At 35.9% G+C, this 24,374-nt stretch overlaps 1 protein-coding gene across 1 annotated transcript in view; it reads right to left on the bottom strand.

Moving 5' to 3' along the window:
- Positions 1–18,288, bottom strand: part of LOC110094835 (cysteine-rich receptor-like protein kinase 2) — a 19,476-nt gene extending 1,188 nt beyond the window's left edge. Inside the window, exons 1-7 of the mRNA XM_020820169.2 lie at positions 18,045–18,288; positions 16,328–17,275; positions 14,510–14,635; positions 14,290–14,426; positions 14,009–14,219; positions 12,676–12,910; positions 12,117–12,267 (exon numbers count right to left, since the gene is read on the bottom strand). Coding sequence (XP_020675828.1) covers positions 12,117–12,267; positions 12,676–12,910; positions 14,009–14,219; positions 14,290–14,426; positions 14,510–14,635; positions 16,328–17,078 — 1,611 coding nt within the window. The 5' untranslated portion in view covers positions 17,079–17,275; positions 18,045–18,288. The remainder of the gene's footprint in view (positions 1–12,116; positions 12,268–12,675; positions 12,911–14,008; positions 14,220–14,289; positions 14,427–14,509; positions 14,636–16,327; positions 17,276–18,044) is intronic.
- Between the last annotated feature and the right edge of the window lie 6,086 nt (positions 18,289–24,374).

Raw genomic sequence — 24,374 nt, 5'->3', positions numbered from 1 at the left:
AATGGAAGAGAGAGAGAGAGAGAGAGAGCAAACAAAGTCAGATATAAAACCAAAAGGGAAATGGGATTTCCAACGGTCGAATATATCCACCCTTAAAAGATGACATTATTTTTTAGGAATTTTTACATACATAACACCTAAAATTATTGAAAATACATATTTAACACCTAAACTTATATATTTACTAATATACCACCTAAAACCCCTCTTTTAATCAATTCTAACATTCAATTTAAAACTTCTATAAAAAATCACTATTAGCGTCTGTCTTCCCTGTCAATGGCATCCTTTCACAGTGAATACAAATATTTCATCGCTTCAATGGAGTGGTAGAATAGAAGGAAATGAGGATTTTAGGTTGTATATTAGTAAATATAGAAATTTAGGTGTTAAATATGTATTTTTAATAATTTTAAATATTATGTATGTAAAAATCTTTTTTTTATTTGCCGCTTTTTTTTTAGTCTATCTACACCTACAAATATAAACTTCCCCCCTCCCTTTTCCCAAAATATGCCTTTGTGGATCTTGCGAAGTATTAGGAATACCTAGTTTAAGCCAACATAGCTTCATGGTTACAGAATTTCAAGCCACAAGGACATCATTTCATGCAACTTGTTGATGCATCATGTTCAACCTTCTGTTCAATGTTGCCTAATTCAGCTAAGCCTTGCATCTAAAATGAAATGTTCTATGGAAGAAAATAAAACAAATGTTATATTTGGCTCAATATCATTTGTTAGTAAGTTCTAATTTACTTGAAACATTTTTATGGAGATCATATGTTTGTGATAGTTAATTGTGATTTAAAGAAGTGATGATCAAATATGAACATCCAAACCATGCAAAGTTTCTCCAAACGAAATGATTAGAGGACTTCTGGAACACCGGATATATAGTAGTGGTTGGAGATAACTTCAAGCAATAAGCTACAGCTTAATCCTCAATATTATCTCATAAGGATCAAAATACCTCGGGTCCAACTTCTCATTCCTCCTGTTAGTTACTGTCATTTGTCTGTAGGGACAAAGCTTCAAGTAGACCTTATCTCCTATCTCAAACTGGATGTCCTTTCTACGTCCATCTGTCAGCTTCTTTATGATTTGCTGAGCTCTCAACAATGCATTTTTAGATCAGCCGACACCTTATCCTTGTTCTCCAAGTACTGCTCTATCAAAGAGACTAGTCTGCTACTCTGCCCAAAATGCACCAAGTGAGGTGGGTCCTTTCCATCCAACACTTTGAAAGAAGTCATCTGTGAAGCAGAATGATATGAAGTGTGTACCAGTGCCTTGCCTATGACAACCACTTGACCCACAACTGAGATTTTTCTGAAGCAAAATCTCTTAAATATGTCCCAAGGCTCTCATTTATCACCTCCATCTACCCGTTCATCTGGGATGGTAAGCGGTGCTCCTCTTTAATACTATCCCCTGTAACTTGAATAGCTCCCTGAAAAAATAACTGAGGAACACCTTATCTCGTCCAGATGTTATAGACTCTGATATCCCATGCAATCTGACCACCTCTTTGATGAATGGTGCTGCCATTGTCACTGTCGTTTATTGATGTCATTGGGGAATGAAATGAGCATACTTGCTCCACCACCACCAAAATAACTATAAACCCCTCAAATCTAGGTAACCCATCTATAAATTTCATGGTGATCTCCTCCCATACTCTATCTGGAAGAGCTAGAGGTTACAATAATCCTCCCAGAGTCATGGACATGTATTTCCTCCTCTAACATACCTCACATCTAGCCACCATCTCCTCCACCTTATGGATATCCTTCCAATAAAACTATGTCAGCAACCTCTTATACTTCTTTCGCACCCCTGAATGATCCCCAACAGTACACCCGTGGAACTCCTGCAGAAGGTGAGGAATATGAACCGATGTCTGTGGCAACACAAATCTCCCCTTGTACAACAGTCTCTCGTCCTCTAGGGAATAGCCTAGGTGGCTACTCTCATCCCTCAGCAGATCTGCCTTAATCCCACTTAGCTCCTCTTCTCGCACACTTTCCTCCTTAATAGTCTCCCAATCCAACACCAGTGCTACCGAAATGACTAACTCCTGGAGCTCACCCATGCCTCTGGACAAGGCATTATCCAACTTGTTCTCTAGCCCTAGCGTATATTGGATCTCGAAATCATATCCTAACAACTTGGATAGTTACCAGCAAGTAAGGCTGTCATTTCTGAATAGCTAACACAATGTACATCACTCCCTCTCATAGACTGAATTCAACCCCACTCTGACTACATAAAATGTAATCATATGATATGAGGCTCCGGACAAGACAAAAAAATAATCATGTCTATTTCCGATGTTTATTGGTAAGCTCTAATTAAATGGTTAAAATGAAAGACATGTGTAATTCTTTTAATATATATAGCATTGTGTTGAATACTTTGAGGCAGCATCAGCTATATGCTAAGTTTTCCAAGTGTGAATTTTGGCTGAAGAGTATTTCTTTTCTGGGGCATGTGGTGAGCGGTGAAGGTATTTCTGTTGATCCCCAGAAGATTCAAGCTGTTGCTGATTGGCCAAGGCCTACTATGGTATTTGAGGTACGTAGTTTCTTAGGCACGGCCGGATATTATAGAAAATTTGTGAAGGAATTTTCTCAGATTTCTATGCCTCTGACGAGACTGACTCAGAAGTCAGTAGCTTTTGTTTGGGCATTGGAGTGTGAGGCTAGTTTTCAGAAGTTGAAAGATTGTTTGACTTCAGCTCCAGTGTTAGCACTTCCGTCAGGTACGGAAGGATTTCAGTTGTTCAATGATGCTTCACTGAAAGGTTTGGGCTATGTTCTGATGCAGCATGGTAGGGTAATTGCTTATGCTTCGAGACAGTTGAAACCACATGAAAAGAATTACCCGACGCATGATTTGGAGTTGGCTGCAGTTGTGTTTGCTTTGAAGATTTGGCATCACTACTTGTATGGCGTCATATGTGATATCTTTACGGATCACAAGAGCTTGAAGTACATATTCACTCAGAAGGATCTGAATTTGAGGCAAAGAAGGTGACTTGAGTTGATCAAGGATTATGACATGACGATTCAGTATCAGCCTGGTAAGGCTAATGTGGTAGCAGATGCATTGAGCAGGAAGTCTTCTGGCTTATCAGGTATTCAGCTCACTTCTGATGAGTATCTGATACGAGACATGAAAATATTACAGTTAGAGGTGATTTCCTCTACTGGTGTGGATTCTGGTATTTTGACTCAGATGAACATTCAGTCTTCCCTTGAAGAAAGGATTCAAGAAGCTCAGAAGTCGGATTCTGATTACTTGAAGTTGATTACTCAGATTGAATCTGGTAAGAAGCCTGAACTTCGAGTTTCTGATTCTGGTGTTATTTTCTGCAAGAACAGATTGTGGATTCCTGTGTTTGGGGATTTGAGGAAAGAGATTTTGTACGAATCACATCATTCAGGCTATACGATTCATCCGGGAAGTGGCAAGATGTATGGAGACATGAAGAATTGGTTCTGGTGGCCAGGAATGAAAAAGGATGTGGCGGATTTTGTTTCAAAATGTCAAGCCTGTCAGTTAGTGAAGGCAGAACATCAACGACCAGGAGGTCTTTTGCAGTCGTTGCCTATCCCTGAGTGGAAGTGGGAGGAGGTAACGATGGATTTTGTTATGGGTTTTTCTCGATCAAGGCAAGGGCACGATGCTATTTGGGTGATTGTGGATCGATTGACAAAGTCTACACATTTTCTCCCGATCAGGCAGATGGATCCGGTGGATAAGTTGGCACAGGTATATGTGAAAGAAATCGTCAGATTGCAAGGTGTGCCAAAGGTGATTGTATTTGATAGAGACGGACGGTTTACTTCCAGACTTTGGAAGAGTATTCAGCAAGGATTGGGTACGCGATTGCATTTCAGTACTGCTTTTCATCCGCAGACTGACGGACAGTCTGAGAGGATTATCCAAGTTTTGGAAGATCTTCTGCAATTATGTGTTTTGGATTTTGGAGGAAGCTGGGAAGATCATATTCTTTTGATCGAATTTGCTTATAATAACAGTTTTCAGTCAAGCATTGGTATGTCACCTTATGAAGCTTTGTATGGCCGGAAGTGTAGAACTCATTTGACTCTGACTAAGGTAGGAGATAGACAAGAAATGGGTGCTACATTTGTGGATGAAACTGTTAAGAAAATCAACTTGATTAAAGAAAGATTGAAAGATGCACAAGATCGACAATAGAAGTATTACAATCAGAAGCACAGGTTTGTGGAATTTCAAGTAGGTGACTTTGTGTATGTCAAAGTCAGTCCGATGAAAGGAGTCAGCAGATTTGGAAGGTGAGCAAGCTTAATCCAAGGTATATTGGACCGTTTGAAATTCTTGAAAGGATTGGGAAGTCTGCTTATAGACTGTTATTATCTGATCAGATGTCTGATGTGCACAATATTTTTCACGTATCTACTTTGAGAAAGTGAATATTTGATTATGGAAAGAAATTGTCTGCTGATGAAGTGGAGATTCAGAAGAATCTGAGGTATGAAAAAGAACCTGAGTTGATTTTGGCTTATGATATTCGTAAGTTAAGAAGTAAACAAATTCTTATGGTTAAAGTTCAGTGGAAGCACCGAACAGCACGAGAAGCGACATGGGAGGAGTCGGACATGAGGCAAGCATATCCGTACCTTTTCTGACTGAGTTTTGGTTTGGCAATGTCGAGGATGACATTTTTCTGAAGTTGGGGAGATTGTAAAGACCATTTTGCTCCCAGGTTCGTCCGGACGAAGTTCGATTGTCCGGGACGATCGGTACAGGTTGTGCAGGAAAACATGTTTGGCTGCATGATTCGTCTGGACGAAAGTCGGATCGTCTGGATGAAAATCGTCCCAAGAGCAGATCGTACGGGACGATAATTAATTTCGTCTGGACGAAATTTGTCCAGAGCCCAAGTCGTCTGTGACGATAATTAATTTCGTTTGGACGAAATTTGTCCAGAGCCAAATCGTCCCGGGACGAAGTTGCGATCGTCCGGGACGATCAGTCTGGATATATAAGAAAATGAGATATTTTGGAACGAAAAGGACGTCCAGGAGAGAAAAATGAAGAAAAAGAAGGAAAAGAGGATTTTTGAGCGACTCCGGTCTGTTTTCGTCCGTTGTGGTAGTTAGAGAAGTTGACCGACTCGAGGTAAGGCACATTCCACCTTTCTCAATTTTCAGAAACGAGATTTTTGAGCATTTTCTGTTCCGGATTTTGTTTCCGTTAGCGAATTTCTGGTATTATTTTCTTCTGACAAAGGTTTTACCGCATAACTTTTAGTATGTCTCTGAGATGATAATTATGCACGTTTTGAGTATTTTCTAGAAGATTTGTACTGGACATTTTGAATTCTGCGGCGTTTTGATTGACTGCAAATTATCAGGATGTTGAAAAATATTTAGTCAGTACAATGAAAGTCTTACAATGTTGTTGTGAATGTTCTGTGGTAATTTGGTAAATTTCTGAATCTGTGAATTTTGTGTAAATTCTGTATACTGCCGTTATGCCGCTGAATTTTCGTACGATTTCTGAATTTTTTGAAATAAGATGATTTGAATATTTGATGTGTTTGTGCTATTAGAAGGGAGTTATAAGGGATAGGAATCAAAAAACCGTCTATACACGCCTTTATTGTGCGTGGTGGGATAGGACCTGGTCCGACGCCTACGACGAGGCGAGTAATCACCTAAACTCTATTTCGGCATTCGTGGCGCACCAAAAAACTGCCTATACACGCCTTTATTGTGCGTGGTGGGATGAGACCTCGGTGCAGCACCTACGACAAGGCGGGGTCACTCATAAGTACCTCCAAGTAGGGGGAAAGCAAACTGTGTCTTTAAACAGGTACTGTCAAAGACCCCATACACGCCTTTATTGCGCGTTGTGGGAAGAAAGTTCACGGCTGCGGTGTCCTCATTCGAGGACACCTACCATACACGTCTTTATTGCGCGTTGTGGGAAAGACCCAGTTTTCTCGTAGTTTTCCCCTAAACTGGGGAGACGCCGAGAGGCTGCCGAAATTTCTGGTGAAAACGAGATCGTACTTGGACTCATTTGAACTCAAAAAGATATTAATGAACTAAGTGCAAACTTGAATAAAATGCTTAATTCAAACTCAAAACCAAACTTGGACAAATGATGAAGGACTTGTGTAAGACTTGAGTCGGACTTAAGCTGAACTGCACTCGAACTGAAGTGAACAAGGTAAACTTTGACAATGAACTCAAACTTGTGGATATAGAACTTGAATAAAGAACTTGGACTATAAGAAACTCAAACGAATGAAGAAGACTTTGGTTTGAATTCAATCTGAACTTTAAAGAACAATGACTCAAGATTGTGACTTGGGACAATTATAAAGAACTTGACTTGAAAATAATATCAAAACTTTAATGGAATGTTAAGGAATTGTCATCTCAAGTTGAATGCAAAATGCTAATCAAAGAAGTCCAAATCATTCATATATTATGCAAGTTGAAGAACTCAAATAAACATCAATGGAGGAGCTTCAAAGAATGTGATTTGGAGGATAATCAATGTTCCTATGGAATTATCATTCTAATTTGAACGCAAATCCTAACTAAGAAAGTTTCAAGTCATTTAAATCTTATATAAAGCACGCAAGTACTCATGTATAAGAAATTCCTAACTTGCCACTCATGAACAACGAAGTTAAGGTGATTTGTAAATATCGTATCAAACCTTTGTGAATCATTGGGGCTAATGAGATACCAAAGTTCAAAGCAAGATTTAAACTATTCATGCTTACAAGATGAATGGAGTCCACCAAAGCAGAATGTACGCTTATGAGAGACATGTAATAGTAGAAGGTACATTTGTGAGGAACACAACTATGATGATTTGATGACAATCCAATTCCAATCAAATGAGCCGATTCTCCACAAAGCGAAAAGGGGAAACTAGTATCATTTGAATCTTGAATATGAAAGATATGGAGCAATACATTGAACTTCTATGGCTTGCACTAACTAAAAATGTTCTAGTTATTTGCAAGATAAAGAAATTCGTAGAGGATGAATGCAATGACAAAATAGCACTCCTACCATCAACATCAGAACATAGACAACCATTTCCAATCTTGCAAGCACTAAAATTGGAAGGGTATATATATAATTGATTGCAAGAAAAGATCAACGATGCAAGTCCACCATACCGACCACAAGCAAATATGGAAGAGTTCTCACACATATAGTAGTCTACTTATGGGTGATGACGATTAATGTGCGGTAGATGCTAAATCATCCATACAGTTGATAGCCACTCAGTATTAGTCAAATACATCAGCCTTCTACAAGCAAAGATCAAAGATCTACAACACATATGATCTCTCTACGAAGACAAATATATGTGCCACATGCCACTGATGGGTAGATGCAAAAAGACTTCAATAAATACAGTATCATGTAGTCAACCTCAGTCTACAAATGAAAAGAATACATCCACCTGCAGCAATAGTGGATGTGTTGTGGAGATCAGAACCACAGCGAAATGCATAAAGATTGTGGCGAATGCAAGCTTCTATGAACTATCGTAGGAGATCTATTCTGCACTCAATATGTTGTTTGCAAGAAATACAAAATACAAGATGACTACGTCGAAATGCAAATCTCTATGAGCTATCGTAGAAAACCTTTCAAGCATTCCAAAAATATCCCACACAAGTGCACCATAGCTTGTATACACATAGGTACACAAAGGGATAAATATAATCTGAAACCCGCATGGGCCCTGGCGAGCGTGCTATTGGTACACACGTGACGTCTAAGGATGCTGCACGGGTTATTAAATTTAAACCCGATCCTCCTTAACAAGTAAAAAGGAGTCAACAGAGTTTAATTATAAAATGCCCCTAAACACCCGCATGGGCCTCGGCGAGCATGTTGTGCAAACACACGTGATGTTTAGAGATGCTGCGCGGGTCAATAAGTGAATTCAAGTTCGAACCCGATCCTTCTATACGGGTCAATAGGAGTCGACAGGGTTCGAACCATTAAGCAAATGTAAGGTTGTGGGAACCGATATATTTGTTTTAATACATTCATATTAGACCTTCAAAGTCTATAACAGTATGAATTCACTCACAGGGGCATAAAACCTACAAAATCTGATCCTCTATCGATAACTCGACAAAGTTGACAAGATTAAATCCATAAAGATAAATGACTTCGAACACCCCGACGATGGCCGTGTTGAATTTCTATCTCAACCGAAGGGGTTCACAAATATTTTCAAATGCTACTCAAATACCCACGAAACTCAAAATTCCAAAAATCCCAAAATCCCAAAAATGTTTAAAATTAAAATCCAACTATCAACACTTAAAGCAAACTTCATCCACCATCTGCAACAGTTTTCCGGGGTGGACAAATTAAAATTTACTTCAACTCACAAAAGAGCTAAATGTCTAGTCAAAAATATCACTAGGATCAATTTTCAAACATCTCCTACCAATAAGGACGTGGTACGTGTCTTCTAACCGACGGTCTGCCGCCAAATGGCACCGTAGGATAAACGGTTATGACCCGGGGCCCTCTGAACCGAGTGGTTTTATCGCCAAATGGCACCACGAAATACCGGTTATGGCCAGAGCCGATACACTCCTTATTGGCATTAAATTCTTGAGATATAAATCAATAGGATATGATCGATAGGGCACAAAGCCCTCTGTTAGCTAAGGTGGATTCAAATTTGTCCCCTTAGGCAAATATCCATCTTAGGTCTACAAGGTCCCATTAGATGAAGCAACCCATGGCTGCCGACAAGGATCCTTCTGTCAGGTTGGGTACTACCTCCTCTAACTAAGTAGACCAGGGACCACGATGGCCCGGGACGACGGAACCATGGGATCTTGATCGTGTCTATCATCCCCACCATCCGCTTTAAGTGCACGATGGTGAAATTTCTATTTTAAATATCAAATCTGCCCAAATTTCCAAACTTCCAAATATTTCCAAATCCATACCCAATGCTGCTACTATATGCTTGATATTGTGTATCGACAGATATAACGTATCTGATTGACGACTAGCCTTAATCGAAAGTTCTCTCTCGTTATCGAGAGGGGTAATTAACTATAAGGGCTTGCGCCTATAGGAAACCAGAACTCAGATAATAAAGTCCTCGTAAAATGAGGGAAAAATTTCTAGGTAGTGTCTTATCTACAAACTCATCTATCAACACCACTACCTCCTTGTTTGCTATTTCTTCTCTCACTTTCATGGTGTGCTTTGGAGTGAATCCCACTACTGAGTTCAAGGAGACATCTGCCACGTCTAAATGCAGCTCTTCCTCCACCACTGGCTCACTCTCACCTCCCTCCTTAGCTTCCTCGTCATCACAAACAGTGAGAACTTGAAAATTTCGGTCCTTACACCTGTGCCTCGGTGTACACCTATCATCGCATATAAAATACAATTCTTTCACCCTCCTCCTGTAGCTCATTCTCAGTGAGCTTTTTGAAGTTTCGCTCGGTCCTCTCTCTTATAGTTTTCTAGTTCTCATTAGTAGTGATGCCATCTTCAATGAAGAGATGTCATCATTAGTAGAGATGCCATCTTAAATGAAAATGACGTGATGATTGGATATATTATTAAAAGAAATAAAAAACCACAGAGAGCACTGATGATATAGTGAAATTGCAAGAGAGTAGTGATACATATTAGTTGCGGGTGGAGATGATATCGGTAGTTGGCATTAATCAAGATCAACACAAAGAAGCTGCTACTCAGATATTTTAGAGAAGTATAGTTTAGCTAGAGATCAAACAAGGAGGAATATAAGAGCACTTGAACGTTTAGGTTACGTTGATTAAACTGCGTATACTTTTGTAGCTGTTGAACAATTGTTAGAAGATGAGACAATATCTTACAAAGAAGTTATGAATAGTGATGAAAAGGGTTTATTAAAACATGCAATGGAAGTGGAAATAGAATCACTAGAAAAGATCTATATGTAGAAACTTGTGAATAAACCACATAACAAATGAATTATGAGTTGCAAGTGGATATACAAAAGAAAAGATGCTATTCCAAATGTTAAGCAAGAAAGATACAAGGCAAAGTTAGTAGCAAAGGGAATCAATGAGATTTTCTCTTCTATTGTCATATATATTTCGATCAAAGTGATTTCATCTCTAGTAGTCATATATGATCTTAAGCTTGAATTGATGGATGTGAAAACATCTTTTCTGAATGGAAAACTTGAGGAGGTCATATATATGAACCAATTAGATGGATACATCAAAACTATTCAAGGAAAATAAAGACCGTCTCCAAAAAAAAATCTTTGCATGGGATAAAATAGTCTATGTGATAGTGGTATAAGAAGTTTAGCTCATTTATGATTCAAAATTTCTTCAAAGGAAGTAAGTTTGATACATGTGTTTATTATTAAAGATTATAAAAAAATAGTGTAATATTTTACAAATTGTAGGATGCTTGTGCTGAATCACAATAGTCTCTGCGATAGTCTCCCAATGGATGTAGGATGCTCGCGCTGAATAATATATATTTTTTGTATTTTTTTGCTTCATATTGTTGTTTTTTCTATTTATGTACTTTCTTTATTGATTTTGGTGAAATGAGTTTACCCATATTGTAGTTGGAAAGGTTATAGAAGTTCTTGTTTGATTAAACAAATAGTATTGTTGTTGTTTTGCAAATGATAATCAAATAAGTTTGATCATAGTCAAGAATCACTTAGTTTTATTTATGCATAGTTTAGTGGAAAAAGACACTTCCTACTAATTGTTAATTAGTTAAGCTTCCTAATATTTTTTTTATTATTATTAGATAATTAATCTAATTCTTTGATTACAAAAACCAAGAGTTATGTGTTGCAGAGATGAGGATGCTCAGGTGGATAATTGGCTTTACTCTTAAAGATAGGATATGAAATGAGCACATACATGAAAAAGGTTGGAGTAGCTCCAGTAGAAGATAAGATTAGAGAGAGTCGCCTTAGATGGTCTGGTCACATAAAACAGCGGCCTTCCGATGACCCCGTTAGGAAAGTAGAGGTATTAGATTTAACTTATGTTAAGAAAGGTAGAAGCAGATCTAAAAAGTCATGGTTAGAAAATATTAGAAATGGTATTTCTTTATTAGATTTAAAGGAGAATTTGACTTTTAACAAGGCACAATGGAGAAAAAAGGATTCATGTAGCCAACCCCACGTAGTGGGACAAAGGCTTAATATTGTTGTTGTAATTGTATGCAAAAGTGATTCAGCAAATTTGTAATTCTTATTTATTTCATTTAAGCAGTTTGCAGGTGTGTAGTCGGAATTTAAATAAGAGGTCCTTTTACGCAACATAAATGCTTATTTGGAATTCTTAATATGGGTTGTTTAGAAACTTCACAAGTCAGTTAGATTTTCATTTAACAATCTTTTTATATTTAATTTTGTGGTGTATCACAGTCATTATGCCACTTTTGCGGTTGAGTTTGGCACCCTCAATACAAAAACTTATATGCCATCACTTTTTATAATCATCATTGGCAGCATTACCTAACTATTGGGACTGATTTTATGAATATTCTTTTTGTAATCATTGTTATGAATGCTAAATGAGATGTGAACTCTATTATGTGTAAGCCTTCTGCATAACTTCTAGTCCTGATACCTTTGGATCTGCCATTTATCGTTTCTACTCCTTCAATATTAATAGTATATACCTTATTGTGCATCTTTGTCTCCTCTGTTGTAAGTGCTCAAACAAGCTAAATTATTTTCATCTACGATATCTTTAATTTTTGACAGACAAATTTTGTATTGGCTATAACGTTTAATTAATTTAAAGCATGATCCTAGCTAACATAGTCATGATGGAAAAAGTGCATTTTCCTTTTCTAGCTTCTTATTTTTCCACCCATTTAAATAATTAAGGCAGTCACAACGCACAGTCACAAGAAATTAATTGCTTAACTAAAAAAAAAAAAAAAAAACTGAAGTCAATTAATGCTTTATCATAAAAAAAAATCTATAATCATCTAATAATTTTACTAGATCAAACATTTCTAGTAGTTCAACAGAAACCTCCATACTTTGACAATATTAGAAAAACACAAGTACCTTGGCTAAAAGCGAATGTTCTGCATGAGATCCTACAGGACTGCTGCATCTCTTCCCAGTGGTGATTTCAAGAACCAGAATACCAAAGCTGTACACATCTACTTTCTCAGTAAGAAGCCCATGCACAATATATTCCGGAGCAAGATAACCCCTAAATGAAGTATTAAAGTCTTAGTTATTTAGTTAGAAGCTGTGAAACTAGCATAGATAATTGATATACAAGTTGTCTCGCACTAATGCACAAAACTTTGGGTTTGTTTGCGATGGCTATAGTGTTTTATAAAGTTGATTGTGAATAAAACAATTTTGCTATTATGATTGTAGAAATCAGCTTTCCATCACAGAAAATTTTAAAAAATAGTGAAAAATTAGTAGCAAAATAAAAATATAGTTGCTATTTGAAAAATAAATCAGTAAGAAAGCTTTCCCTTTATGAAGGGGAGACTTTTTTAACATCAAGCAACATAAGTGAGAATATAAGTGAGAATAGAAAATATCCGTCTTCCTGTACCAACAAGCATAATTCTGCATTTCTGTAAGTGAAAAATAGTGTTCTTACAGTGTTCCGGCGATCCCAGTAGTAAGGTGAGTTTGATCTTGAGCAAAACATCTTGCAAGGCCAAAGTCAGTAATTTTAGGCTTAAACTTGGCATCCAATAGGATATTACTAGCCTTGATATCTCGATGAATGATTCGTGTGTCGGACTCTTCATGGAGATAAGATAGACCTTCTGCAATTCCTTGAATGATATCAAATCTTTGCTGCCAGTCTAAAAATTTATCTTGATTTTCATCTGCTCCAATATATGATAATGAGAAACCAAAGGATGATGTGAACATAATTTAGCAGTAAATCGTTACTGAAATAAAAGATGGTAAATACTTAATCAGGAAAAATAAATATTATCAGTGTTATGGTGCACGGGCAAGTACAGGATATTAACTGAAAAATGAGGTATTTACATCTTCGGTATACAATCTCAAAGACAATGTAGTGGGATAAAAACTTGTTATTATTGTTATATATAATCTCAGAGGATTAGGGACTTAAAACAAAGACCTATTACTTGCAATAAAATCTGGAGTAGAGAACTAATCATCTGCAAACAATAAGATGAGCAGTGATGGTGAAACTGTCGAGCTTGCCCAAAGCTTTGTTACCAATTGTTAGAGTAGTCTAACTACTTCAAATTAGTCAAACACTCGAACGGTGTGGGACAATTAGGAGACTAAAGTAAAGTTGAGGTCACTTATTTGAATCATGAACCAGAGATGAAAAACGAATTGTGTTCATCAATGTATCAAAAACTAGAGCTTAAGCAGACTTAGGCTTGATTTGGGACAGTTTTTTTACCATTTTGTAAAGCTGCTGTAGAGAAACTAATTTTTTAAAATTGTCGTAGAAAGCAGCTTTCTAATGCAAATTTTTTTTGAAAGCAATAAAAAAATTGCGATCAAACATAAATTGTGGATGCGGACTAAAAAATAAAATAGTAAGAAAGTTGTCCCAAATAAAATCTTAAGCTGACCAAAGTTATAATCTGAACTAACCAAATGTGCCAACTTCATTATTCAACTTGATAAATTCAGAAAGCTTCGAATGGAATCTTTTCACTAGAGAAGAATGTCTTATAGGGCCACAAGACGTACAAAAAGCAGTAAGATTTCAGATTTCTTTTTCAAAAACATAATGGTGGAGTTACAACTTTAGTAAGGAAGCTATTCACTTATAAAATAAAGAAAAACTGGTTGTTTCTGATATCGAAATAGAAATCAAATGCCAAGGTATGCTTTTGCACAACGGTAATAAAGAAAAGCCTAACTAGTTGATGAAGTAAACGGTGAGTGATAATAAAATAAAAGCATGTGAGTCGGAAAAAGCTTCAAAGTACCAAATAAAAAAAGATCCAGGCTCTTGTTGTAGTAGTACTCATAAACAAGTAAGCTCTCTGAACCATCTAGACTGCAGCCCAGCAGCCTCACTAGATTCTTATGGCGAACTTGGTTTACCAGATCGACTTCATTGAAGAATTGATCGATCCACTGCTTTGTGTTAAGAAACAGCTTCTTTACAGCCACTTCCGTCCTATCAGAAAGAATGCCCTGTAATCAAAATTAGCATTTAGAACTCAAGACACTTTACTAGTCAACTCTGCTAGAGTGCCACATTTACCTTGTATACAGTCCCATAACTACCTTGACCAAGTTTGTTTGACAAGCTAAAGTTATTTGTAGCCTTTTTCAATTCTTCATATTTGAAGTTTAAATTTGACTGAGAAATGGCTGCTGCAATTTCAGGCCCATACAAGTCTGAAATAAGAAGAATAAGGTATTACAACCATCAAATTGCAAGGTACACTTCGGATTTTAACTAAGGTAATTATGTTGCCTACCTTTTAGTGATGGACTCTTCTTTCTTCCCAACAAGCCTCTTCTTTTTGCAATCAAAATTGCTCCCACCAGTATAAGAATACCACCAAGCAACGAACCGACTATTGCCCATATGGTTTTACTTTTACCTAAATGTTACGAAGATTCTGATCAGCAAACCAAAAAGCGAATGAAAATTAATGCTTTGTTTGGGACGACTTTCTTACGGTAGTACAAAAATTTTAATTCATTTGTACTATAAAGCTGTTTTAAGAAGCAACAAGAAAGTCGTCCCAAACGAAACCTAAGAGTTCGTTTGAGACGGCTTTTTTAGTGCTTTCTTAAACAATGTTTTAGTTAAAAATTTTCTTGAATTAGAATTTTTTTAACTAAAAAGCTGTTTTAAAAAGCAATGAGAAAGCTATCACAAACGAAGTCTAAATCCTCTTTAGATCAATGTCAAAGGAGAGCAAAACAGAAAAAAAAAATAAAAAAAAAACACAAAAACAAGGATAGATTAGCAAGAGTTTAGGTATTTTACAAGTTCACAACAGCAACTAATAAATTTAAATGGTGAAATTAATATTTTGAATAAAATATCTATGTGATTTTCAATTTACAACTCAGGATTACTTCAAACTTCTTAGGTCTTGAAGTTTAGTTTCTACGTGGAGTGGTCATGCTGAAACAATACAGTGGCACAACATTGCTAGCTATCAGCCGAACTAGATTAAACATTAAACATTAAACAAACAAAAAATTGAATTACAATAGAGGAAGAAAATGCATGAAAGTATTAGGAAGAAAAGAATATAACTAATTATTGATATGTAATCGTCTTGTTAACCCTACCAATAAAATTGATATTTGGCACCTAGCTGTTTCTAGTTCTGCAATGTTATCTTCAGTGACTGTTTTTTACTTTCAACTTGTGTATTTTGATTTCTCTTTCCGTTTGAGCAATAGCAGTCTAATTAGCACTTTTTTTTTTCAAGAGTGTTTAAAAACGCCCTTGAGTTTCTCAGAAAAGAAAGATCTCTACTATATTTTGAACTCAAATTTAAGCTTTGTTTGGGACGGCTTTCTTAATGTTTCTCAAAGTAGTTTTCTAACACAAAAAAAAAAAATTAAGTACTATAAAGCTGTTTTAAAAGGAGTAAGAAAGCCATCTCAAACGAAGCCTTAATCTATGCCAAAGGGAATTATTTTCTACCTAGTTCTGATATTTTCCTGGTAAACATCTAAAATAAGAGGGCAAAAAAAATCTAATCAGGAAAATAGAGTAAAATCAATTTGCATTCAAACAAGTGCCGTATTACATAATACTAGAAAACCTAAGGAAGCAATAAGCAAAACCATATAGGTTCACAGATACATTAGTTGTAGAAGCCATTAAAAAGAGAAAACTCTCATCTCCTTTTTTCCACTCATGCCAACTTCTCATAGAAGTCAATCCATATTCTGGATCATTGTAAGCCCATAAACTATTTCTAGTAATCCATGGAAAGAAAAATAGGGAAAATGAAGTTTTAATTGCAACTAAGCCCATATTCTCTTCTCCATATAACTAAAATCAAGATTGGGTTAAGACTTCATTTGGGACGGTTTTCTTGCTGCTTCTTAAAGCAGCTTTCTAGTACAAAATTTTTATTTTTTTTACTAAAAAGCTGCTTTAAGATGCAATAAAAAAGCCGTTCCAAACAAAGCCTAAATGATTAGTGATTCAATTTTTGTAATTCTGCTGAACCATAGCGTAAACTAACATAAAATTGCGAAATTATCATCATCACATCATAAAAACTTTTTACTAGTTTAGCACAAAGAATGTGTTTCTGACATACCCTTAGAACTGGAAGGTGAATTGTTTACATTCCAGAAAAGTCCTGTCGAGTATCTTATGAAACAACCAGCATAGAGAGCCCGACCTTCCATAGATGGGGAACAAGAAAGAATTTTTGAAGCAGCAGAATCAAGACATGAGCTACAAAGTGAATGGTTTAGGTTCTCCCAGCACTGAGCAAGAGCATAAACAGTAGAATTTGAGGCTGAAGCTGAATCAACAGCAAAACCATGATTATGCCGAGCTTGCAAAGACACATTACCAACTACGGCCTTCACAAGTTGACCAAAAATACTTGGATCTGAACTGTTTTTACTGGAAGAACAGACAGCTCTATCATCTATAGAATATATTTCATTAAAGAAAGAGTAATTCTCATATCTCCCAAAACATCCATCAAGAAAAATTATACCACCAGTCTTGGGATAACATTTAGGCAGCTGAGACCTGATCTCAGAGAAGCAAAGCTTACAATCAATTGGACTAAGATCTCCATAACACTGAGCAAGAGCATAAACTGCATTAGGGTCTACCCCAGTTATGTTTGTTCCATAACCATTTGCATTAACCGAACTGCTTAGATTGTCCATTGCAGGAACAAAATTGTCTGCAAGAATAGAACCAGAAGCAGCCAACGTGTCATCGCAAAATTGCCCTACAAGACTGGTTCTTGGATCCCCTATCGCAGTCTTCAAAATGCCCACTGATAAAAACGCAAGGAAGATAATCTGAATGCTTTCCGCACGCCCCATTGTTAGATTTCTCAAGCACCTAACTTTCTATATAGCGAGGGATAGATGCTCTAAAAAAAAGGTAGATAATGCCGCCTTCTCAAATTATAAATATGCTAACAGAAGGTTACAATCAGCTAAATGAAGAGTCTTTAGTGTTTCCTTCACAGTATCATTACTTGAATGTAGAATGTATTCGCAAATTGCTAGTTATACATCTGCAAGAAAAAAAAAACACAAAAAATAAGATCAAAAGCAGGAGAATTTGGCAGACTAAGATCTATCTCCAACCCAAAATCTCATTTTTCATTTCAAAATGCTGTGAAACTAAAAAAATGCCATGATTCATCCAATTGAACTCCAATTTTGCGAAGGTAACGTTCTTTCTTCTTTTCACGCGTTTCTTCTACAAGTTAGGTAGAGACAACAAAATAGTCGAGATGAACAGTGCAATGTCAATATTGGTGTCCCACTGTTCACCCTCAAACAAATAGCGGAAGTTTTACCATTCCGTGGAGCTTTGTAACAACGCCTTCAAACGTTCGGAGTTCAATTGGAGATGCCCTAATAAATAATTCTATTCCATGGCATTTATTGCACAAGTTCAGCTAAACATCGGCAAAATGCAGACTTTTATCAGAAAAATTAGAAAATGGAACCAAATCTTCTGCCGAAACTAATTGATGTATCTGATAGAAATTCAAAGAAAAAACATAAATCTTCCAAAAAGAAGAAATTAAGTTGAAAGGAATGCGAGAAAAAAATTGCGACTTTCTCATTACCCATCTCAAAATCACACAGAATGAACAAGACTGAAAGACAAATACTTGCAGTACTCCAAAGAGCATGCCCTTATCAAACAAGGCTATTGAACGACGAGTGGAATCTTAAATAGAAAATCCACTAATCAAAACACCAGTATCACCAGATTCAGGGAAACTACATAGAAAAATTTTCAGCAGGGAGGAGCTGTTTGTAAACTGTTACCTCCCAATTTGCTGCGAAAGTATTCCATGTATGAAGAAAATTCAGAGAAAAGAGGTCAGACAGGAGAGAAAAATCTCGGCTTTCTGCTTGTGAATGTGGACAGGGCTCTTCAGAATCATAGAACTCTTCGTCATAGTTTGACCGTTATTTCCCCCCTCTTTGGTTTTACCTTTTGTTTTTTTAAGCTTCCCAGTTTCCCTTGCCGTCCCGCAACCTTGGCCGTATATGATTCAAGAAAGAATCGAAACAACGGTAGAAACTGCGTTATAAAAAATTTTTGAAATTGATTCTAAGCTGTTGGAAGCTCCCAAGTTCCCCTAAACAATGATCTGCTATTAAAAATGTCTTACAGATCATTTAGAATGGCTGGACTCTTGTGATCATGATGTTTTTTAATTCTTATGGCAGAAATTTAAAAATTTAACGCGTTAAAAATGGTAGTAAAAAGTCAATATATAATATATTTTTGTTTCATTTGACTTTAACAATAATTTTTGTGTTCATCAGAAGTTTATAATTTTTATTTGGGGGATTTACATACGTAGCCCTCAAAATTTTTTACATTTATATATTTAACACATAGTTTCATATTTATTCACATAAAAATTAAAAATTTAAATATAAAAAAAAAATATTTATTGTACTTAAGTTGTCAAGATCCAATTTGTGACTTCTCATTTCTCCTCCTTTTTACTCTAAATCCCATATTTAGTAAATTTTGTCATTAAGCGGATTTAATTTAAATCAGCAAATCTCATGATTTCCTCTTTCAAAGGCGGAGCCAAAAAAAAATTTTTTGGAGGGTGGGGGGGCTAAATTAAAATAGTTATGTTTGGATCAAAATTAAGAATGCAAATAACATGACTCTTAGAGCTTATAAGACATAATTATTTGCCACAGACAGTCTTTGTTTGGGGGCGAAAGAGGAGTGAAAGGGAAAATGAAAGTCGTGCTTGTGATCATGACTCGTGAGTCGCGAGAGAGGAGTAAAGGGAAAAACGAACCATTGATGCTTTTTATGTGTCCAGAAAAAAGGTTGGTGACTCCTCTGGATTAATAAATAACTTTAATATGAAGAGTTACACAAATTAGAGTAGGTTTTCTCGTTGACGAACTTGTTGCTCTATTAAGCCACTAAAACAATTAGATTTAAGCCCCTTTCCGTTTTCAATTTTAGCTTTAGCCAAATCCTTTAGAGAAGATCTCTAGTACTAAATCCTAAGTGTGCGACCACAGTATTTCCGTTGCACAAAAAGAATGAGGAAAAGCAAAACGTACCCTTCACAGTAATTAATTAGATCATTAGCAGTGAAAAAATAATTAGGTGGTAATTTAATATTTAATAATTATTATTAGATAATGAATAGTTAGTTAACGATAAAAGTTTTAATAAAATCATATTTAATTATGATTTAAATAATTAAATAGCCCTGCAGCTCTGTGTCAAAATCTCTTTTCATCATTCGGTCCATAATGGAAAGTCATTCCTCCCTCTCTCTCTTTCAATACACAACCCATTAGTCTTTCTATCTCTACAACTGAAGCATTGCATGGTCTAGGTAGAAGGTGGATTGAAGACTTGAAATGAAAAAAGCCTTTCACCTCCCTCCTCTTATGCTCTTCTTCACACATTGACTCTCTTGTTGTCGTTTGTCATGGGGAAACTACGCCCAAGTCACCTGTGCGGTCTTAGCACACCTCCCTAGTGCCAAGCAGCCTTAAACTCCTACAAGGCTTGACTAAAAAGAGAGAATTTGAATAAGAAAGCTTTATTATTACAAGGGAAATTATACAAGAAGAGTTTTGAATGGGTGTGAGAAGATTATTATAAATGAGAGGGAGAGGTTCTATTTATAGCCCTCTACTCATGTCTAAGAACTTTCTAAAATTTCCTTCATTATACTTGAGTGTGGAGCTCTCTAGAATACTCCACACTATTCTCTACACTCTTTATATATATCCATAATATTCTAGGTAGTTCTAGAGCATCCTAGAATATGCTCTAAGTATCCAAACCATTCTAAAATATTATAGAGTACTCTAGAATCTTCTAGGAAACTCTAGGTCTTTCTAGAACATTTCAGGGCCTTCCAGAATATTCTAGAATCTTTCTAAGCCTTCTAAAATATTTTAGAACCTTCCAATGTCTTCCAGAACCTTCCAATGTCGTGTGACCCCATCTCAAGATGATTCTAGAGGACTCTTTGGCCTCCACAAAATATGTCACGCCTAAGAGGTTTAACCAAACCTCTAGCCCCAAGTTTTGAGCATGACACCTTGCTCCCATCAATGCCTTCTCCAAGGAGTTCCCTTGGGCAAAATTAATTTAAATCCACAAACCTCATGAACTCATCTTCGTCTTCGCGCTCTCGTGCAATATTTTTTGAACATTATAGAATGTTTCGAATTTCAAATACAAAATTTTTATATCTAATTTACTTCAAATCCAATACTAAAAATATTAAAATCTTTATCTTTCTTTTATGCTCCTCTCCTAAAACTAGCAACCAAATAGCCCTTAAAATACCTTGGAAGACATCACCAAAATATCTTTGAGGTTGAAGTTGTGCTTCCCATTTCATCCCATCAAATAAGGAAAGATAAATTAATTCCACTAATTTCTTAAGTGAATAGACCTAAATTCTTGATAAGGGTTTATTTAATTGAACATTTTATATGTTTAACGATTATATAAAATTGAAATAAATATGTACATATTATTTGAATAATCAAAATTAAACTTATTGAATGCTAAAACAATCATTATTGTAAAAAAAAAAAAAAATCTCCTTAGCATTGAAAACAAATCCGCACACGCTCATTGATTGTTAGATAAGTTTTTTTTTATTACCCTGACGTAGGCTTAAAGTATGTGTTCTTGGTCAAAAGGCATTTTTTATTAAATTTTTCATTAAAATTTAAGAGAAAATTGATGAAAAAAAAATATTTAATATGATCACATCTACGTCAATAGGGGGAGCATTGATGAGCTACTCTTATCTTTGACTTTGTTCAAACTTTGGTAAAATATTTTAATATTCTATCATATTTAGCTGTTGGATTCCTACGTTTTCAACGTTGTGTTTACTTCGTGGAAGACTCATAGGGAAAGAAGGGTTGAAGATTTTTTCAGACTAATCTTAAAAGAGAGATTCAATTTTAGATCAACCTAAATTATAAACATACTTTTAGTTTAAAAATAGCATTGATATGTCACTCAAAAATTATCTTGATCAGGCATGTATCTCGAGGCAAAATCGAGTTGGAAATTGTCGAAATTAAATTCAAGAGCATATGATTTCGATTTCTGCAATCAATTCAGGAGCATATGATTTCGATTTCTGCAATCTTGCTGTCGAATTGAACATCTCAAAAATATGAACTCAACGACACCAAATTCGACTCAATCCGAGCCCAAAAGGGTTCAAATAGAAGACCCGAAACGCATTTGGAAGGCTCAAACCATAATTTGGATTACCAAACGATTTTCAAGCATGACATGCTTATAGTCAAATCGAGCGGCTCGACGAGACAAATCCAACGAGTTAAGATTGCTAAATTTTAATATCATTAAGATATTCAAATGTCCAATGAATGGTCCACGATCAAATGAATCAACACCGGCCATCCATTCAAACCACTCCCAAATTACCTTTGATTTTCCTCCTATTTACTCGTCATACCACTCTTAGAAAACTATAAATTAACCCCTCATTTCTCATGAAAGAGGGGTCAAGCAAGAAAAGAAGGAAGAGTTCTATTGCCACCAAACTCCTCCTTGATCATTACCAGACTTCAGCCCAGCCACCGACTGTCGCCAGACTTCCGTCTAGCTAACGATTGAATACATATTTCTGCTTGGTAATCAACTGCAGTCGGATTTGTGTCTGGCCACCAACTGACGCTTGATTTTTGCTTGGCCACCGACTGACGCTGAATTTCTGCCAGGTCACCTATTGAAGCCGAACTTCTGCCCGACCCCCAACTAACGCCAGACTTCCATTCGGCCGCTGACTAACGCTAGTCTTCCACCTGACTTCCAATTATTATTGCACTTCCACCCAAAAGTGGTCCTTCCGACTTCCTTGGCCAGATAATGATCTTTATGACCTTTGTCACCTGCTGACTACAATCTTTATGACCTCTATCGTCCGCTAGACAACAGTACTCCTTCTGACCTCCGTCACCTGTCGACTATAGTCCTTCCAACTGTTGTCGCCCGAATACGATCTTTCTGACTTCTGTTGCCTACTGACTATGATCTTACCGACCAAACTAACATATCAATATTGATTCCTCCAATTTCCACCATGTAATGGATTCTAAAATATATGATGTATATTTGTTGCATCAAATAAAGGCCTTCCCTTTGAAGGGCCTAGTTTATAATCAACGGCAAATACTAGTGGATTCATTCAAACAAGGCTAGGCCCCGTGGTTTTTCCCCTTTTCAGGGTTTTTCACGTTAAAATCTTGGTGTCTCTTATAAATATTGCACCAACTCTCTTATATGATTGTGTGCTGGATCTTCGTACAAAGCTAAGACGTTAAATTTTATATTTCTCTACCGATGTGAATATTCCAGGATGCAACAAGCATATTTGCTAAGGTTTGAAGTTCTTATTTAACTTTTGAAGATTTGGAAGAATAAGTAGAAATATTTCACCAAATAAACTAAAGTTTTTAGATTTAAAATTAGTTTTATAAGTGGGTGTATGACCCTTCTTGGGTTTGTTTAAGAGAACTCTTTCAGTGCTTTATTTTTCAAATAGCAACTATAATTTTATTTGACTTCTACTTAGTGCTAGAAGAGAGAAGTGAGAAGGAGAGAGAAAAAAGGAGAGGGAATTGGGAGGTTGTAACATAGGATTCGTTCAGTGGGTCAATTGAGGATTTCGTAAAGCACAATGTAGCCTTCTACCATCTTTGATTTCAATTCCAATTATTTTATAATATGATATGGATAAAAATATAATTTTCTCTAGTTTTATGATGTTTTGATCATGTAACATTTTATATACTATAGTATGTTTTAATCTAGATATTTTAACTATATGAAGTTAAATTTTTATCCATTAATTTTTTCTGTGATGATTTTTTCCCATATTGAATAAATGAGGCATTTTTAATAGTCCTAATAGTTTTTCAAAAGTCTTAAAATGCTTCCTTGGATACAACAACAATAACATCAAGCTTTTATCTCACTATGTGGACTTGACAACATGAATCTTTTTTCTCCATTGTGTCATGTTAAGAGTTAAATTCACATTTAGATCTAATAAAGAAAGGTCATTTCTAATATTTTCTAAACAAGTCTTTTTAGGTCTACCTTTGCCTTTCTTAACATAAACCAAATCTAATACATATGTTTTCCTAACCAGGTCATTGGAAGGCTATTACATATGTAACAAACCATCTAAGGCGACTCTATATAATCTTATCTTCCATTGGAGCTACTCCAACCTTTTCATGCATATGATCATTTTGTATCCTGCCTCTAAGAGTAAAGCCACACAACCACCGGAGCATCCTCATCTCTGCAACACTTAACTTAATATTATGCTTCTCTTTCAATGGCCAACATTCTACACCATAAAGCATTGCAGGTCTCACCACCATCTTATAAAATTTTCCCTTAAGTTTGAGGGGGACGTTTCTATCACATAACAAGCCTGATGCATTCCTCTACTTCATCCATCCAACTTGAAGTCGACTAATAATATCCCCATCTATTTTACCATCACTCTGAATAATAGACCATCTAAAATGTGCACTCTTATGAATAACTTGATCACCCAAAGTCACAATCCCCCCACTAGATCTATTACTATTAAAATTGCATTCCATAAATTCAATTTTAGATATACTCAAATAAAGATCTTTAGACTCTAAGATTGATCTATATAATTCAAGTTTACCTTCAACTCCCTCTCTAGTCTTATCAACAAGAAGAATATCATCAGTCAAAAACATAAACCAGGGTACAACATCTTGCAATTGTCTAGTGAGAACATCCATGACTAAAGCAAAAAAGATATGGGCTTAAGGCTAATCCTTGATGTAATCCAACTAAAAAAGAAAAATACTTGTTAAAACCACTTTGTGTTGAACACAAGTAGAAGCTCTCGCATACATATCTTTATTGAATTGAATATAAGTATTATTAACCTCTTTCTTTTATAGAACTCTCCAAAGCACTTCTCTTGAAACTTTATCATATCCTTTCTATAAATCAATAAATATCATATATAGATCCTTCTTATTCTCTCTATACTCTCTATCAAACCTCTCAATAAATGTGTAGCTTCCATAATAGACCTACCCGACATG

Source organism: Dendrobium catenatum, unplaced genomic scaffold (assembly GCF_001605985.2).
Source record: "Dendrobium catenatum unplaced genomic scaffold, ASM160598v2 fragScaff_scaffold_1369, whole genome shotgun sequence".
NCBI classification, from domain to species: Eukaryota; Viridiplantae; Streptophyta; class Magnoliopsida; order Asparagales; family Orchidaceae; genus Dendrobium; species Dendrobium catenatum.
Note: the sequence above shows the minus strand (reverse complement) of the source record. Positions and strands in the feature narration are given on the sequence as shown.